Source organism: Jaculus jaculus, chromosome 17 (genome assembly GCF_020740685.1).
Source record: "Jaculus jaculus isolate mJacJac1 chromosome 17, mJacJac1.mat.Y.cur, whole genome shotgun sequence".
In the NCBI taxonomy this organism is placed as follows: domain Eukaryota; kingdom Metazoa; phylum Chordata; class Mammalia; order Rodentia; family Dipodidae; genus Jaculus; species Jaculus jaculus.
In genome coordinates this window covers 18739137-18756948 of record NC_059118.1, presented here as the reverse complement: position 1 = coordinate 18756948, position 17812 = coordinate 18739137, and the positions used below count along the sequence as shown (strand labels likewise).

The window sequence follows — 17812 nt, the reverse complement described above, 5'->3', positions numbered from 1 at the left end:
GCACAAAGTAGAGTTCATTTTCAGTGGTAAGAAGCCCTGGCACACCCATTCCCTCTCATTCATTCATTTTCTTCATTTTCTCTCTTTCTTTCTCTCTCTCTCTCTCACTCTCCTTGCAACAAATAAATAAATATTTACTAAATTTTTTTTTTTTTCGAGGTAGGGTTTCACTTTAGCTCAGGCTGACCTGGAATTCACTATGGAGTCTCAGGTTGGCCTCGATCTCACAGCAATCCTCCTACCTTTGCCTCCTGAGTGCTGGGATTAAAGACATGTGCCACCACGCCCAGCTAAATAAAATTTTTAAACAAAAGAGTCAGGCGTGACTTAGTAGTTAAGGTCCAAGGACCCAAGTTTGATTTTCCCAGTGCTCATGTAAAGCCAGACGCACAAAGTGGCTGCATGCTTCTAGAGTTCTTTGGCTGTGGCTAGAGGCCCTGGCATACTCATTTTCCCTTTCACTCTCTAACAAATAAATAGAATAGAAGAATAGAATAAAATAGAAAGAGTAGAAGAGAAGAATAGGATAGAAGACAAGAGAATGGAAAGGAGAGAAGAATAAGATAGAATAGAAGCAGTAAACAATTGCTATGAAGAGACTATCCTGGGTGGAGCTGTTAGAAAATCGGGCAAGAAGCTTCAGGGATGCAGCTTTTGTGAGGAGTTTTTGCTTGTTTGCTTGCTTTTGGTTATTTCCCAGTCAGGGTCTCACTCTACTAGCCCAGCTGACCTGGAAATCACTCTGGCCTCAAATTCAAAGCAATCCTCCTACTTCAGACTCCCAATTACTGGGATTAGAGGCCTGAGCCACTGTACCCAGGTTTATGAGTTTTTGGGGGGATTTTCTGGGGGTGGGAAGAGGGTTGTGTATGTGTGTGTGTGTTTGTGTGTGTGTCTGTGGTTCAGCTGCCTTTGAGTCACCAGTCCAGTGCTCCTGTAAACCCCAGTAAACTCATTCATTAGTTCACCCAGCCTGACTTAGATGTAACTATTTCTCTGGTCTGTTATCAGTTCCCTATCTGGGGTGAAGAAACCTTTATTCACACTTTCCTAGGCAAAGTTACCCCACACAAGGGATAGCAAGAACTGTCCTGGGGGCAGGGAGGAAGTTCAAGGTAATGAGGACTCTGAGGTGATTCAGAGGCCTTGCAGCATAGAGCAATCCGGGCTGGCCAGTCAAACTAGACCCCAAACAGCCTCTCCCACCCTGTACCAATCCAACTGGGCCAGCCTGGCAATACCAGGTATGTGAGCAGAGCCTGTGATGGAGGAGGGATTCGAGCACCCTCTAGTCCTTCCTGAAGAGGTCAGCAAAGAGGGCCCCAGGCGCCAGGAAGTCTGCCCGGAGACTACAAACTGCTCCACAATCTTGACAAAAAAAAAAAAAAAAAAAAAAAAAAGACAGCCTGTTGACCTGTGACCCTGGGGGACCAGTTACCTGGACAAGCAGCTTGCTTCCCTTACTTTCTCACTCGACCCTTCCTCATTCTGCCACTTAAGACCCCTAAAAGCACCTGCCCTCCACCAAAGCTGCCCAGGGCACGCTGTCATTGTAATGCCCAGGGTCACAGTCCCACTGGAGCCTGAAACACCGATCTCAGGCCCTGAATAAAACCTGTTCTTTTTGTTTGTTGGTTCTTGTTTTCCTTTTTTGAGATAGGGTCTCTCTGTAGCTCAGGCTGACCTGGAATTCATTATGTAGTCTCAGGCTGGCTTTGAACTTACAGTGATCCTCCTACCTCTGCCTCCCCGAGTGCTGGGATTAAAGGGGTGCGCCACCACGTCAAGCTAAAACCTGTTCTGGCCAAGATGATCTCTGACTGTTGCTTTTTTCCAAAATTGCCTCAAATCTTTTTCCTTACACTTCCTCTTCTTCTTTTTTTTATTTTATTTTTTGTTTATTTTTATTTATTTATTTGAAAGTGACAGACAAAGAGAGAGAGAAAGAGGCAGATAGAGAGAGGGAGAGAGAGAATGGGTGCGCCAGGGCCTCCAGCCACTGCAAACGAACTCCAGGCACGTGTGCCACCTTGTGCATCTGGCTAACATGGGTCCTGGAGAATCGAGCCTTGAACCGGGGTCCTTAGGCTTCACAGGCAAGCGCTTAACCACTAAGCCATCTCTCCAGCCTTCCTTACACTTTCAACTCTTCCACCATTAGAGCGTCTCCTCTGGACTTTGGACCACAGCCAGCTAACCCATGCTGTCTTGCTTCTTGCCCGATGTGTACCATCTATAGTACTAGGTTTATGGTGTCACCGAGAGTCTTGAGGAGAGGGGGAGAGGCTGGTTTGATGCTCTGGTCCCCTAAACCCTTGAAAGTTGTACCAGGCTCTCAGGGCCAACAGAGATCCTTCTACTAAAACAGGATCAGCAACAGCAGCGTTGTGGCTTGCTCCTGCGCACACGTCTAGACTGTTGTGCTCACAATCCCTTGCACTCAGGGGCCATCCTTTCCCTCAACCCAGGCAGCTTCTCCAACCCAACTCAAGGACCAAGCCCGGATGGCAGCCTGTTGTGGATGTCATTGCTCCAGTGACCAGCAGGCCAGAGGCTCAACAGCTCAGACACGGCTGCAGGGCCCGGACAACATTTTGGACTAAGGCAGGCCTACACCCATGTTCTCTCCTCTTCCCACATGCCCTATCCTGGCAGGCAAGCCTGGGCATGAGCACCTAACAGGTCGCAATAACCAGTCTCTGACTCAGTGAACATGTGTGCAGAAGCATGAATGAGCATGTGTTTATGAAAAGACTCTCAACTCATCCCCATGGTCAAACACAAAGCTTCTTCTCACAAGAGAGCAAGGACACACACACACACACACACACACACACACACACACACACAGGGTCCCAGGCACTGAGGCCCACATTTACATGCAAAAGCCTCTGGAATTTGTACACTGATCCAGATGACTACCAACTGGAGCGTCACAAAGAAGCAACCACTGACCCAGAACATGTACAAAACAGCCCCAACTTCATGAACACAGAGCCTTTCAGAAACAGAGGACACTTACCCAGTGGGCACAGACAGAGCCTAGAACTATAAGACTTGTAGGAACCCATAAACATTGTTTGGCTTTAAAAATATATTTATTTATTTATTTATTTATTTATTTATTTATTTATTTATTTATTTATTTGAGCAAGCAAGCGAGAAAGAGAGAGAGGGGGCGAGCCAAGGGCTTCAGCTGCTGCGAAGGAACTCCAGACACATGCGCCCCCTTGTGCATCTGGTTTAGGTGGCTCCTAGGGATTTGAACCTGGGTTCTTTGGCTTTGCAGGCAAGCACCTTAACTGCTAAGCCATCTCTCCAGCCCTTGTTTGGCTTTTTGAGACAGGGTCTTGCTAGATACCCAGGCTCCCCTTGAGTTCAGGATCTTCCTGCCTGAATCTCCTAAGTGCTAAAATTACAGGGCATGTAGCATGAGGTCTCGCTTATATTTTAAATTATTCTTTTGTTGTTGTTGTTGGTAGGGTCTCACTCTAGCCCAGGCTGACCTGGAATTCACTATATAGTCTCAGGGTAGCTTCGAACTCACGGCGATCCTCCTACCTCTGCCTCCCAAGTGCTGGAATTAAAGGCATGTGCCACCATGCCTGCCATATTCTTATTTTTTTTTTAATTTTTTTGTTATTTTTATTTATTTGTTTGAGAGTGACAGAAAGAGAGAGAGAGAGAATAGGCGAGCCAGGGCCTCCAGCCACTGCAAATGAACTCCAGATGCGTGCGCCCCCTTGTGCATCTGGCTGACGTGGGTCCTGGGGAACTGGGGTCTTTAGGCTTCACAGGCAAGTGCTTAACTGCTAAACCATCTCTCCAGCCCATATTATTATTTTTAATATTTTATTTATTTAAGAGAGAGAGAGAGGAAAGAGAGAATGGGGCACCAAGGACTCCTGCCACTGCAAATATGGCAGATGCTTGTGCCATTTTGTGTGTCTGGGGACTTGAATCCAGACCATCAGGTTTTGCAAGCAAGCACCTTTAATTGTTCAGCCATCTCTCCAGCCCCTAGAATATTTTTTAAGGGGTTAGGGATGTACTTCAGTAGTAGAGCATTTGCCTAGCAAGCGTGAAGTCCTGGGTTCCATTTCCACCACTGCAAATAAATAAATAAAAAGTTTTAATAAGGAAGAGAATCCGCAAAGGCAAAAGTGTGTAAGATCTACCAATATTATCATGTCGTGCCGAAAAGAAAGTACTCAGACCATAAATCCTCCTCCTCAGGCACCCACACACTGAAGGACCACACACAGGCCTGCCCAGGAAAGCTACAAAGCCCTGCACTGGTGCTGAGTGGGAGGAGCCACTGCTGGCCTGGCCCTCAGGTCCCACCCCTTGCCAAGGGCCAGCCCTCCGGCTGGGTGGGGTGACCACCTACAAAAACTCAAAATTTCCAAAAGCTGTTTTCTTCCAGAAGTTTCTGGTGCAGCTGTGCGACAGCCTTGCCTGTGCCATGCCTGGGTTTCCACCCCGGAGTCAGGAAGTTTGGAGAATGAAGCTCTTCAGCCCTGAGGTCAGCAGGGACAAGCGGGCGGCTGGAGGGTATCCAGGAGGGCTGGGCTGCCCTTGGTCACTGAGCATCCTTTTCCCCCAATCACTGCCAGTATTTTGTGATGGAAGAGACAGGAAAGGGACTCCCTGTCCATCAGGTCAGCCTGGAGGTGAGCGCCCAGCGCTCCTTCTCTCTTCCCAGAATCGGAAAGACTCCATTTGGCCTTTGGGGAAGTGGGGTGGGCAAGGTTAGGCCAGGGCAAGGCTTGTAGGAGGCAGAGAGGCAGATGGCAGAGGCCTCCCCTCCTAGCCTCTTTTCTGGCCTATGACTTTACTGAGCTCTGCAAGTCAATGTTCAACTAAAGCCACAGCATTTGGGGTGAATTTATGAGCAAGCAGATCATCCTCGTCTCAGCTGCCTTGAGCAGTGGGTCAGAAAGTTTGGGACCAGCCAGCCCGTGGTGTTGCAGGCCTTTAATCCCAGCACTCGGGAGGCAGAAGTAGGAGGATCGCCCTGAGTTCAAGGCCACCCTGAGACTCCATAGTGAATTCCAAGTCAGCCTGGGCTAGAGTGAGACCCTATCTCGAAAAACCAAAAGAAAATAAAACGGGGGGGGGGGTGGCATGGACTTGTTCTCAATTCTACCTCCTTTGGTCAGGTTTCCCCAGACTCCTCCCTCGCCGCCGCAGCACACCTGCTTCACATCTGCACTCTCTTCCTGACCTTGCTTAACTTGGCTCGAGGCTCCAAGGACCCCATGGCGCCCAGCCAGCCATTCATCACGATCTGGAATGCAGACACCCAGTGGTGCCTGGAGAAGCATGGCGTGGATGTGGACGTCAGTGTCTTTGATGTGGTCGTCAATCCAGGACAGACCTTCCATGGTCCTAACATGACTATTTTCTACAGCTGGCAGCTGGGCACCTACCCCTACTATACATCCACTGGGGAACCCATATTCGGTGGCCTGCCCCAGAATGCCAGCCTTGATGCCCACCTGAGTCGCACGTTCCAGGACATCCAGACTGCCATGCCTGTTCCTGACTTCTCAGGCCTGGCGGTCATTGACTGGGAGGCATGGCGCCCGCGCTGGGTCTACAATTGGGACACCAAGGACATTTATCGGCAGCGTTCACGGGCACTGGTGAAGGCACAGCACCCCGACTGGCCAGCCACTAGGGTGGAGGCAGCAGCCCAGGACCAGTTCCAGAAAGCTGCCCAGCAGTGGATGGATGCCACCCTCCAGCTGGGAGAAGTACTGCGCCCTCAGGGCCTCTGGGGTTACTATGGCTTCCCCGACTGCTACAACTATGACTTTCTAAGTCCCAACTACACTGGCCAGTGTCCACCAAACATCCATGCCCAGAATGACCAGCTATGGTGGCTGTGGAACCACAGCCGTGCCCTCTACCCTAGTATCTACTTGCCTGCAGCACTGAAGGGTACCGGGAAGGCACAGATGTTCGTGAGGCACCGCGTGCTTGAGGCGTTCCGAGTGGCCAAGAAGGCCAGGGCCCCTAGTTTGCCAGTGCTGCCTTATGTCCAGATCTTCTATGAGATGACAAATGATCTTCTGCCCCTGGTGAGTCTTTTGTGAATGTCGTTCGTTTTGTCAGCTTTCCTTGTTAAGAGATATAGCAATAGGCCCAACCACTGAGACCACACAGCCTTGAGGGCACATTTTTTTTTTCCTGAGGTAGGGTCTCAATCTAGCTCAGGCTGACCTGGAATTCACTATGACTGTGTGTAGTCTCAGGGTGGTCTTGAACTCATGGTGACCCTCTTACCTCTGCATCCCAAGTGCTGGGATTAAAGTCGTGTATCACTATGCCCAGCTTGCCTTTTCTTTTCTTTTCTTTTTTTCAATTAATTATTCATTTATTTATTTAGAGAGAGAAAGAAGAAGATAGAGAGAATGGGAGTGCTAGGGCTTGCAGCCACTGCAAAGGAACTCCAGACGCGTGGCCCCCTTGTGCAGCTGACTTACATGGGTACTGGAGAATTGAACCTGGGTCCTTAGATCTGGAAGGCAAATGCCTTAACTGCTAAGCCATCTCTCCAGCCCTTCTTTTTTTTTTTTTTTTTTTAATATGAGAGTGAGAGAGAGGGAGGGAGAGAGAATTGGCACAGCAGGGCCTCCCCATACTGCAGGTGGACTCCAGACATGTGCACTCCCTTGTATGCATGTGCAACCTGGCCCACTTGCATCATGGTGTGTCTGGCTTACATGGGACCTGGAAAGCTGAATATGAGTCCTTAGGCTTTGCAGGCAAGCACCTTAACTGCTAAGCCATCTCTTAAAAAAAAAAAAGCCTAGCTTTTTTTTTTTTTTTTTTTTTTGGTTTTTTGAGGTAGGGTCTCACTTTAGTCCAGGCTGACCTGGAATTCACTATGTAGTCTCAGGGTGGCCTTGAATTCACAGTGATCCTCCTATCTCTGCCTCCCGAGTACTGGGATTGTGCCCGGCTTTTAAAATATATATATATTTTTTTTTGGTTTTTCAAGGTAGGGTCTCACTCTGGTCCAGGCTGACCTGGAATTAACTCTGTAGTCTCAGGGTAGCCTTGAACTCACGGTGATCCTCCTACCTCTGCCTCCCGAGTGCTGGGATTAAAGGCGTGCACCACCACGCCCGGCTTAAAACATTTTTTTATGTGAGAGAGAGAGAATCAGCATGCTAACCACTGCAATTGAACTCCAGACACATGTGCTATCTTGTGCGTATGTGCGACCTTGCATGCTTGCATCACCTTGTGCTTTTGGCTTACCTGGGATCTAGAAAGTCAAACATGGGTCCTTAGGCTTTGCAGGCAAGCACCTTAACCACTAAGCCATCTGTCCAGCCCTTGTTTGGTGTTTTAGAGGTAGGTTCTTGCTGTAGTTCAGGCTGACTTGTAATTTACTCTGTAGTCTCAGGGTGGCCTCAAACTCACAGCAATCCTCTGACCTCTGCCTCCTGAGAGCTGGGATTAAAGGCGTGCACCACTATACATACCCAGCTTTCTTTGTTTTTTTGTTTTGTTTTGTTTTGTTTTTTTGAGGTAGGGTCTCACTCTAGCCCACACTGACCTGGAATCACTATGGAGTCTCACGGTGGCCTCGAACTCATGGCAATCCTCCTACCTCTGCCTCCTGAGTGCTGTGTGCCACCATACCCAGCTTTCTTTAATTTTTTTTGTTTATTTTTATTTATTTATTTGAGAGCGACAGGCAGACACAGAGAAAAAGAGGCAGAGAGAGAGAGAGAGAGAGAGAGAGAATGGGCACGCCAAGGCCTCCAGCCACTACAAATGAACTCCAGATGCATGTGCCAGATTGTGCATCTGGTTTACATGGATCCTGGGGAACTGAGACTTGAACCAGGGTCTGTAAACTTCACAGGCAAGCACTTAACCACTAAGCCATCTCTCCAGCCCCCGTACCCAGCTTCTGGCTTCTTCTTCTTTTTTTTTTTTTTTTTTTTTTTTGAGGTAGGGTCTCACTCTGGCCCAGGCTGACCTGGAATTCACTATGTAGCCTCAGGATGGTCTTGAACTCATGGAAATCTTCCTCTCTCTGCCTCCCAAGTTCTGGGATTAAAAGTGTGTACCACCATGCCTGACCTTCAGCCATTTATTTATTTATTTATTTATTTAATTTTTTAAAAATTTTTATTAACATTTTCCATGATTATAAAATATATCCCATGGTAATTCCCTCCCTCCCCACCCCCACACTTTCCCATTTGAAATTCCATTCTCCATCATATTACCTACCCATTACAATCATTGTAATTACATATATACAGTATCAACCTATTAAGTATCCTCTTCCCTTCCTTTCTCTACCCTTTATGTCTCCTTTTCAGCCATTTTTTTTTAAATTTTTATTTATTTATTTGAGAGCGACAGACACAGAGAGAAAGACAGAGGGAGAGAGAGAGAATGGGCGCGCCAGGGCTTCCAGCCTCTGCAAACGAACTCCAGATGCGTGCGCCCCCTTGTGCATCTGGCTAACGTGGGACCTGGGGAACCGAGCCTCGAACCGGGGTCCTTAGGCTTCACAGGCAAGCGCTTAACCGCTACGCCATCTCTCCAGCCCTCAGCCATTTTTTTTAAGAGAGAGAGAGGTAGATAGAGAAAGAGAGAGAGAATGGGTGCATCATGACCTCTAGAGTTACTACAAACAAATTCCAGACACATGTGCCACTTTGTGCATCTGCCTTTACCTTTATGTGGGTACTGGGGTCCCTATGCTTTGCAGACAAACACTCTGACATCTGAGCCATCTCTCCAGCCCTTTTATGTGTGTGTGTATGTGTTGCTGGGGATCAAACTCAGGCCCTTGTGCATCCTAGACGAGTGCTCTTCCACTGAGCCACACCCCCTTAGCCTTTTGTCATATTTACTTTCACATATATTGAACATCTACTTTGTGCCAAGTTCTGTGCTAAGCACAGATGACTTGGCATTTACTAGAAAAAAAATAGTTCTGTCCACATGGCTGAATAGGCCAAAGACGGGGATAGGCTTGCCTCTGGCCACCAGGGCTAGAGCAGCCTCGTTTGAAGGTTACAGACGATTTTGTTCCATCCAGTGATGTCACAGCAGTGGGCTGTGCAGGAAGGGAGGTCTCACAGGGGTATGACGTCTGCTTCTCAGGAGGAGCTGGAGCACAGCCTGGGGGAGAGCGCAGCCCTGGGAGCAGCAGGAGTGGTGCTCTGGGTGAGCTGGGAACAAACACAGACCAAGGTGAGTTCAGGACCGAACAGGAGTAGGGATGGGGGAGAGCCCGGCCAGCCCTTTCTACCCCTGACGTCCTGACTAGCCAGCAGCTAAGTAAGGACCTCAATGGCCCAGGAGGGCCCATGCATGGCTGTGGTTTCCCCGACACTCTCCTTCCCACCCAGGAATCCTGTCAGGCCATCAAGGAGTATACGGATTCCACACTGGGTCCCTTTATCCTGAATGTGACCAGCGGGGCTCGTCTCTGCAGTAAAATCCTGTGCTCCAGCCATGGCCACTGTGCCCGCCGTCCCAGCCACCCTGAAGCCCTCCTCATCCTCAACCCTGCCAGTTTCTCCATCCGTGTCGCACCTGGTGGCAGGCCACTGAGCCTGAAGGGTGCCCTGTCACTTGAGGATCAGAAACAGATGGCTTTGAAATTCAAATGTCGCTGCTATCAGGGCTGGAGTGGAAAGTGGTGTGAGCAGCAGAGAGTATAGGGATTGGCTATGCACAGTGAATGCCTCACACTCCGGGCCTGTCCGTGGCTTCCTCAAATACAGCCACAGGTGTGCAACTTACAGTCAGTCAGGAGTACACTCAGCTACTGTCATGGTCATATGCACACACTCGCAGAGTCCAAGACTGGGAGTGTCACATGAGTTAGAAGACACTATCAACTCTATGCCCATATGGGTCTAACTAGCTAGCAATCACCATGTGTGCCCCGTCCTAAGCATATTAAGTGGCCAGCTCATTCGGTTTTCCCAGTGAAGTGATAAGAAATTGAGGTACTCACAGTGAGAGTACTTTTCTTTTTTTTTTTTCTTTTTTTCTTTTTTTTTTTTGAGGTAGAGTCTCACTCTAGCTCAGGCCTGGACTTCACTATGTAGTCTCAGGATGGCCTCAAACTCTCTAGTGATTCCTACCTCTGCCTCTTGAGTGCTGGGATTAAAGGCGCATGCCACACGCCTAGCTCAAGAGTGAGTACTTTTTTTTTTTTTTTTTTTTTCTCGGAGGTAGGGTCTCACTGTAGCTCAGGCTGACCTGGAATTCACTATGTAGTCTCAGGGTGGCCTCGAACTCACGGCGATCCTCCTACCTCTGCCTCCTGAGTGCTGGGATTAAAGGTGCGTGCCACCACACCTGGCTCAAGAGTATTGTTTTTGTCCAAGTTCCCACAGCAAGAGGAGACAGGCACATTGAAACCGAGGCTATCTGGATGTAAAGCTAGAGCCCTTGCACACCTACTGTGTGTGTGGTGGAGCTCTCTACACCACCCTCTACAGGATCCCTGAATCCGCTGAGAGGAGACACCTAGCACTGTTTAACTCAGCAAACAAAGCTGTCGTGATTTGCTGAGCTGTTTACTGAGCGTCTAAAAAGGACAGACCCCGAGATGCAGAGGGGCACAGAGAAGGTCTCTTCTCTTTCATCCACGTGCGATGCTTGTCTGAAGGCGCCTGCATCGCAGGATCAGGAGGAAATTCTACCTGATTTGAGCTTTCCAAGACGCACTTGGGAGTCCAGACGCCACGGGGACGCGAACCGTCAGCACCTGGGGGCGTGGCGAGGTGGAGGCGGAGCCGGCGGGAGGAGGGGCCTGGGCTGCTCTTGCAGCTGTGATGCCCGGAGCAGGGGGCTTGGGCCCCAGCACGGAGCAATCGAGGCGGGACCTAGGCGGTGGCGAGGGAAGGGTGAGTGGGGGGGGGGGGGGGAAGAGGAATGGAAGGAGGCGCAGGCAGCCCTAGCGCGGGAGGGAGGCGGCCGGAGCCGCGCCCGCCGAGAGTTCGAGCCCGCGCCGCTTCGGTGCGGTGACGCGCGGAACCGGGGGGGGGGGGGGCGGGGGCGGGGCCCCGGCGACCGCGTTCGGGCCCGGGGAGCCCCTGGACGACGAGGTGCGCTGGGAGCTGCGACGGCTGCCGTTCGTCCGCCTCGCCGCTGGGGGTCAGGGTCCGTCGGACGCGGGGAGTCGGAGCCCGAGCGCCGCGAGCCAGCCCAGCCGTGCGCAGCGACGACGAGAGGAACTCGGGAGCTCGGCGCCGACATGTCAGTACTCCCCTCCCTCCCCGCACGCTGCCCGCCCATCGCCCTCCCGCTATCTATCGGCCGGTTCCTCCCAGGGCTTGCCGAGCCACACACCCTCCCGTAGCCAAGCCTTTGAAGCCTTCCCCCCCCCCCACAACCCACCCATAAAAACTCCGTGGCCTGTGACCCACGGGAGTTGGGGAAATCGAGGCACTGCGGAGACTGTGGGGGACCCTTTCTGAAGACCGGTGGCCCCGCTCCTTCCACAGGTGGTGGGGGCCAGCACTGAAGGGGTTAAGCCCGCTTAGGACATCCTGGGGCTCTAGACTAGGGGCGGACCCCGGGGCTTCCTCTATCCTGACCCAGGGGTGCTGCTGCTGCTGCCGGTGCAGGTGCAGGTGAGGGGCTGAGAGCCCGGTGCGTAGAATACCGCGCGGGAAGAGGGAGCGGCCTGTTCCTAATTAGCGTTGAATTGTCTTCAAGTTCAAGGAGGGCTGGGAGATGTTGTCAGAAGGAACTTTTCGGAGGAGGTGTTTAGAGGAGTTGGGGGACTCAGAAGCCTACTCACTGTAAGAACCCCTTCCCCCCACCTCAGTATAGACCGTTCTGACAACAGAACCTGGAATTAGGTGGGCAAACAATGGGGTTTGGATCTGGGAGGTCTGGGCCACCAACTTGGTGGCCGTTGGGCTCCCGTGGATATAGGAAGGAAGCTGTGGTCCTTATCAGGCCAGAGGCAAGCAGGCTTGCAGAAACAACATGCTGCGTGACTGAGACAAGGCCCAGGGCTGATACTGCTGGGGTGCTGTCTGTGGGGACAGTCACATCCATGCCCGAAGTGTCCCTCTGTGCCCTAGAGGAAGGGGAAGATGAGTCTTATGGGTGAATGCGTGGAGTCCCAGGATCAGCTAGGCAGGGGCCATGATTCAGATAGCTGAAAAGGCCAGAGCTGGAGGGGAGCTGCAATGTAGGGCGAAGGACAGGACAGGGGACCGTCTTTCTTCAGAAGAGAGCCTCAGGGGAGTGCAAGCAGAAGTGAAGTTTGGTTGGTACTTGTCGTTTGGCTAATCAGCCATAGTAGTGGACTACTGCTTGAGATAAGTGGAACTGTTAGGCATGGTGGCTGACGCTGGTGCCCTCAGCACTTGGGGGGAAGGTTGAGGTAGGATTGACAGTTCAAGGCCAACTTGAGCTACACATTGAGACCATGTCTTGAACGAATACAAGATGCCCAGCAAATTTGCTACATTGGCAGGCCTGGCACAGTGAGGTCTTGAGGAGGATACAGTTTTGTTTTTTTATTTTGTTTGTTTTTCAAGGTAGGGTTTTTCTCTAGCCCAGGCTGACCTGGAGTTCATTATGTAGTTCTCAGGGTGGCCTTGAACTCACCATGAGCCTCCTACCTCTGCCTCCCAAGTGCTAGGATTAAAGGTGTGCGCCACTGTGCCCTGCTGAGGAGGATAAGTTTATAGCCAGAGCAGGTAAGCCAGAACTCCTGGGTTCTGCTCCTGCCTTTAGCACACACCCTCACCCTCAGTCTCCACCTGGATCCACTCAACCCTGCTTTCTACTTGATTTTCTCCCCAAGTGTTAGGGGATGGGTTTCTTCCAGGTCCCCTGTACCATCAGGTGCAAGTGGGTCTACCACTCCCAGTTCTAGGATGTATGGCCACTTCACACTCATCAGTCATTCCCTGTCCCACCTGGCTTCCTGACACAGCCCAGCATGGCTGTTATCCATAGGAGGAGATCTGTTGTGTGAGGAGATGCCATTGCCTTGGGGACTGTGGCCTTAATCTCCAGCCTGGCACTGAGCTGCCTGCAACCTAACAGGAGGTGATCTTGGATACTGCTGCTGAGCCTGGATTCTACCTGTATGCAAGAGCTGACACTGAGCCCTGGCCCAGCCAAGCTTACCCCTTACCCTAGACCCTGCGCACCGGATGGAGCTGATCCTGAGCACCAGCCCTACGAAGCTGACTTTGGATCCTGCATGCCAGCCTGAGTGGACCGTGCAATTCAACCTGACCAAGCTAACCTTGGATCCTACACATCGGCCAGAGATGACTCTCAGTCCTGGCTCAGCTAAACTTACCCCAGATCCTGAACACCAGGCAGAGGAGACGCCGTCCCTTGACCTGGCTCAGTTGACCCTAGAGCCTGTGCACTGCCGACCTGAGCTCCTGAGCGCTTGCGCTGACCTCATCAATGACCAGTGGCCCCGTAGCCGTGCCTCCCGTCTCCATTCCCTGGGCCAGTCTTCAGATGCCTTCCCGACGTGCCTCATGCTTCTGAGCCCCCGGCCCACATCTGGAGCAGCCCCCATCGTGGTGGGCCACGCGCGCCTGTCACGAGTACTGGACCAGCCCCACAGCCTCTTAGTGGAGACCGTGGTGGTGGCCCGGGCCCTAAGGGGTCGTGGCTTTGGCCGACGCCTCATGGAAGGCCTGGAGATCTTTGCTCGGGCTCAGGGTTTCCGCCGGCTGCACCTCACCACTCATGACCAGATGCACTTCTATGCCCACCTGGGCTACCACCTGGGTGAACCTGTGCAGGGGTTGGCCTTCACCAGCCAACGGCTGCCCTCCACTCTGCTTCGTGCATTCTCTAAGGCTCCCTTCCCCCGGCCACCCGGCAAAGCCCCTAACCTGACTGCCCAAGCTTTCCCAAAGGGCCCTAAGGGGTTCCCATTGCCACCACCTCCTCCCCTACCACAGTCTCTGACCACCTTACCCCCACCTCCACCAGGGCCCCTTCCTCAAAGCTCGCTAGAGACACAATATCAAGACCTGAAGGGGTGCCCCATATTCTGGATGGAGAAAGACATTTGAAGGCCTTGCAGGACTAAGAACTGCCCTGTTGGAACAGTGGATTGCTCAGGACAGTACCAGCCTCAGCCCACTGGTTATACCTTTGCTCCTAGCTCCTGGGGGCAGCGTTAGTCTGGGCATGTTTCCCGGGTGCCAATGGGCCAGGAGGTGGCTTCCAAGCTCTGGCTTGGAGCTGTGAGTGTGCCTGAATAAAGGCTTTCATTTGGGTGCAGCAGTGATGGTTTATTTGTTAACCCCCTCCCCTTCCCTTTCACTTCTCAAGGCCACTATCCCCTGCAGAAGCCTCAAGATCCAAATTGGCCCTGGGGCCAGTGATACCTGTCTTTTGATCTTCCCACCCTGTCAGATGGTGGGGGTTGAAGGGTGGAAGGGACTGTTCCCTTCCCTTTTCAGTCATTACTATTCATTGAGCACCAGCCCTGGGCTAGGCACAGGCATGGAAGCATTAAGCAGGTAGGTATACTGGACCTATAGGACAGGGAAGTACAGAGGCTTCAGCAGCCCAAATGTCCTCCCCTGGGGATACACGAGACCTAGAAGTGATGTCACAGCAGAAACCTCAAGGCTTGAGTAAGAAGCCAGGATATTGAAGCAAGAGCTAAGTCGTCTTGGAGCAGAGAACAAGATGGCTGGGAGAAGGAAGGGGGGGTGTCTTGTGACAGCTGTGGGTGGGGGAAACCTCAGCGGACATGGGGGGGACTTGACAGCTGGAGAACACTTACAGGGGAGCAGCCCAGGCCACATTGGAGAATGACTTCTCTGAGGCCTGTGGTACCCTCCGGCTCGTGGGGAATAGCTAGGGAAACAACCTGCTGTGAGGAAGGCATGGTCTTGGCTGTGGCTCTAAGCTTGTGCCCCCCTCTCTCCTGCAGGTTTCCATCTTGGTGGCAGGACCATGCAGCTAGGCCCAGGCCTAGTGGTGGGGGTGGCCTTGTGCCTGGTACGTGGCCAGCCCTTGCTGCAGGCTCTCGGACGCCCCTTTTCTGTGCTGTGGAACATACCCTCGGCACGCTGTAAGGCCCACTTTGGCGTGCACCTACCACTCAATGCCCTGGGCATCATTGCTAACCATGGCCAGCGTTTCCATGGCCAGAACATCAGCATCTTCTACAAGAACCAGTTTGGCCTCTATCCCTACTTCGGGCCCAGGGGCACAGCTCACAATGGGGGCATCCCTCAGGCTGTGTCCCTAGACCATCACCTGGCAAAGGCTGCCCACCAGATCCGCCAAAGCCTGAGATCCAGTTTCACTGGCCTGGCAGTGCTAGACTGGGAGGAGTGGTATCCACTCTGGGCTGGGAACTGTGGCCCCCGTCGCCAGGCCTACCAGGCAGCTTCCTGGGCTTGGGCACAGCAGTTATTTCCCAACTTGGACCCTCAAGAGCAGCTACGTAAGGCCTGTGCTGGCTTTGAGCGCGCAGCCCGAGCACTGATGGAAGACACACTGAAACTGGGCCAAACACTGCGGCCCTATGGGCTCTGGGGCTTCTATCGCTACCCAGCCTGTGGCAATGGCTGGCACAATATGGCTGCCAATTACACGGGCCGCTGCCATGCTGCCACCCTTGCCCGCAACACACAGCTGCATTGGCTCTGGGCCGCCTCCAGTGCTCTCTTCCCTAGCATCTACCTCCCATCCAGATTGCCAGCGGTCTACCGCCAGGCCTTTGTTCGATACCGCCTGGAGGAGGCCTTTCGCGTGGCCCTCGCGGGGCGTGCGCATCCCCTGCCTGTTCTGGCCTATGCTCGCCTCACACACCGGAGCTCTGGGGAGTTCCTGTCTCAGGTAATTTGAAGCTGAGGTCCAGGGATCTGAATGGAGAAACATGGCCCTGTCCTAGGAGGGTCTGAGAAGGCCTTCCGTGGGGAACTTAAAGGGTGTTGTGCATACAGGAGCCATGGTCCGTCATCAGGTGTCTTCGTGGTTTTTTGGTTGTGGTTTTCGAGGTAGGGTCTCACTTTGGCCCAGGCTGATCTGGAATTCACTAGGTTCTCTCAGGGTGGCCTCGAACTCACGGCGATCCTGCTACCTCTGCCTCCTGAGTGCTGGGATTAAAGGTGTGTGCTACCACACCTGGTGTGTCTTTGTTTTTAATGGGTGCCACGGATGCCAACTCAGGTCTTCATACTTGGGCACTTTACCCCACTGAGCTATCTCAGCCCATGAAGGAGGCTCTTGATCTAGAGATTTATAGGGGAAGACCCTATTCTGGAGCATCTACCCAGAGAGGGAGGGCTTTGTGCCCAGAGATCTGAAGGGGTATGGCAGGATGTACCCTTTTGGGCTAGGTCTGAGGGGAGTTATTCTCTGAATGGAGGTCCTGAGAAGTCAGAGGCTCTGCTCTATGGGGAAAAAAAAGTCCCATTCTAGAAGCAGAATCAGATCATGGCAGTGTATCAAGGTTTCTTTTTTTCTTCTGTTTATAAAACAATGTATATTTTGTAATACTTTAGCATAATGAATTGCATCTCTTTGGTAAAAAATAAATTTTAGAAACATTTTATTTATTTGAGTGAGAGACACAGAAATAGGCAGGTAGAAAGAGAGAGAGAATGGGCACGCCAGGGCCTCTAGCCACTGCAAATGAACTCCAGATGCATGCATCCCCTTGTGCATGTGGCTTACGTGGGTCCTGGGGAATCGAATCTGAGTCTTTTGGCTTTGCAGTCAAGCACCTCACTTTCAATTCAGGCTGACCTGGAATTAATCTCAGGGTGGCCTTGAACCCACGGTGATCCTCCTGCCTCTGCTTCCCAAGTGCTGGGACTGAATGCATGTGCCACCACACCCAGCTCTGTAAATTGTTTTTAATGTGAGCAAAGACTATCAAGTGAGTTAGGGTTTCTTGATGATGGAATTAGGCCTACATGGATTTGGTCAGTCCAGCTCTGGCTTAGCAATGCTTTGCTTCTAGGATGACCTGGTGCAGACCATTGGTGTGAGCGCAGCCCTGGGGGCAGCCGGCGTGGTGCTCTGGGGTGACTTGAGCTTCTCCAGTTCTCAGGTGATCAGTGTCCCCTTTCAGCCTGTCATACAGGCCATGCCAAGGCCACGGAGCAGGAACACTGACATATCCTTTCTCTTCTCAGAAGAAGTGCTGGAGGCTCCATGATTACCTGGTGGCTACGTTAGGCCCCTATGTGGTTAATGTGACCAAAGCAGCAATGGCCTGCAGTCACCAAAAATGCCACGGCCACGGACGCTGTGCCCGGAAAGACCCAGGACAAATGGAAGCCTTTCTGCACCTGCAGCCAGATGGCAGCTTCGGAGCTTGGGGGTCCTTCAGCTGCCGCTGTTATTGGGGCTGGACTGGCCCTACCTGCAAGGAGCCCAGGCCTGGGCCTAAGGAAGCAACATAAGCCAGGCGTTCCTGCTCTTGCCTCTTTTTGTCCCCCTTCCTTTTTGGTTTTTCAAGGTAGGGTCTCGCTCTGGCCCAAGCTGACCTGGAATTCACTATGGAGTCTCAGGGTGGCTTCAAACTCATGGCAATCCTCTTACCTCTGCCACCCAAGGGATTAAAGATGTCCACCTCCACACCCGGCTGCTCTTGCTTTTTTTCCTGCTGCCATTCTTCCTGGGGAAACTCCCACTCCTGCTCAGCTTTACAGAATGTTCCCAAGTACACAGCCCCACTTCTACTGCCACTCCTTTGCCCTAGGATCCCCGAGGGGGGCATAAGGGGCCAATAAAAACACAAAACAGGGATGAAGAGATGGCTTAGCGGTTAAAGCACTGGACTGTGAAG

At 52.1% G+C, this 17812-nt stretch overlaps 3 protein-coding genes across 5 annotated transcripts; all 3 read left to right on the top strand.

Annotated features, from left to right (window-relative positions):
- Positions 1 to 4410: 4410 nt before the first annotated feature.
- On the top strand, positions 4411 to 10036 carry Hyal1 (hyaluronidase 1). Its single transcript, XM_004664174.3, has 4 exons — positions 4411 to 4525; positions 5163 to 6086; positions 9145 to 9234; positions 9393 to 10036. The coding sequence occupies exons 1-4, from the start codon at positions 4466 to 4468 to the stop codon at positions 9705 to 9707; spliced, it is 1389 nt and encodes a 462-aa protein (XP_004664231.2). The 5' UTR covers positions 4411 to 4465; the 3' UTR covers positions 9708 to 10036.
- Positions 10037 to 10261: 225 nt separating this feature from the next.
- On the top strand, positions 10262 to 17570 carry Hyal3 (hyaluronidase 3). 2 transcript variants are annotated; one of them, XM_045136420.1, is made up of 4 exons: positions 10262 to 10904; positions 14939 to 15852; positions 16982 to 17071; positions 17160 to 17570. In XM_045136420.1, exons 1-4 carry the CDS (start codon positions 10607 to 10609, stop codon positions 17424 to 17426), a joined length of 1569 nt encoding a protein of 522 aa, XP_044992355.1. In that variant the 5' UTR covers positions 10262 to 10606; the 3' UTR covers positions 17427 to 17570. The 2 variants fall into 2 exon arrangements, with proteins under 2 accessions (XP_044992355.1, XP_044992354.1); XM_045136419.1 differs by having other exon boundaries at positions 17157 to 17570.
- Naa80 (N-alpha-acetyltransferase 80, NatH catalytic subunit) lies at positions 10813 to 14280 on the top strand. Of its 2 annotated transcripts, none has more exons than XM_045136423.1 (2): positions 10813 to 10904; positions 13069 to 14280. In XM_045136423.1, exon 2 carries the CDS (start codon positions 13179 to 13181, stop codon positions 14064 to 14066), a length of 888 nt encoding a protein of 295 aa, XP_044992358.1. In that variant the 5' UTR covers positions 10813 to 10904; positions 13069 to 13178; the 3' UTR covers positions 14067 to 14280. The 2 variants fall into 2 exon arrangements, with proteins under 2 accessions (XP_044992358.1, XP_044992356.1); XM_045136421.1 differs by lacking the exon at positions 10813 to 10904 and adding an exon at positions 11154 to 11256.
- Positions 17571 to 17812: the final 242 nt, after the last annotated feature.

What these genes read in the sequence shown, in the direction of transcription:
- Hyal1 (XM_004664174.3), top strand. Translation starts at nt 4,466, where the DNA reads ATGCCTGGGTTTCCACCCCGGAGTCAGGAAGTTTGGAGAATGAAGCTC. An exon ending in TGAAGCTCTTCAGCCCTGAG is followed by an intron (nt 4,526 to 5,162) that starts GTCAGCAGGGAC and finishes TCCTTTGGTCAG; the next exon opens with GTTTCCCCAGACTCCTCCCT. An exon ending in GGGAACAAACACAGACCAAG is followed by an intron (nt 9,235 to 9,392) that starts GTGAGTTCAGGA and finishes CTTCCCACCCAG; the next exon opens with GAATCCTGTCAGGCCATCAA.
- Hyal3 (XM_045136419.1), top strand. Translation starts at nt 10,607, where the DNA reads ATGCAGAGGGGCACAGAGAAGGTCTCTTCTCTTTCATCCACGTGCGAT. An exon ending in CTGGGGAGTTCCTGTCTCAG is followed by an intron (nt 15,853 to 16,981) that starts GTAATTTGAAGC and finishes CTTTGCTTCTAG; the next exon opens with GATGACCTGGTGCAGACCAT. An exon ending in TGAGCTTCTCCAGTTCTCAG is followed by an intron (nt 17,072 to 17,156) that starts GTGATCAGTGTC and finishes TTCTCTTCTCAG; the next exon opens with AAGAAGTGCTGGAGGCTCCA.
- Naa80 (XM_045136423.1), top strand. Translation starts at nt 13,179, where the DNA reads ATGGAGCTGATCCTGAGCACCAGCCCTACGAAGCTGACTTTGGATCCT.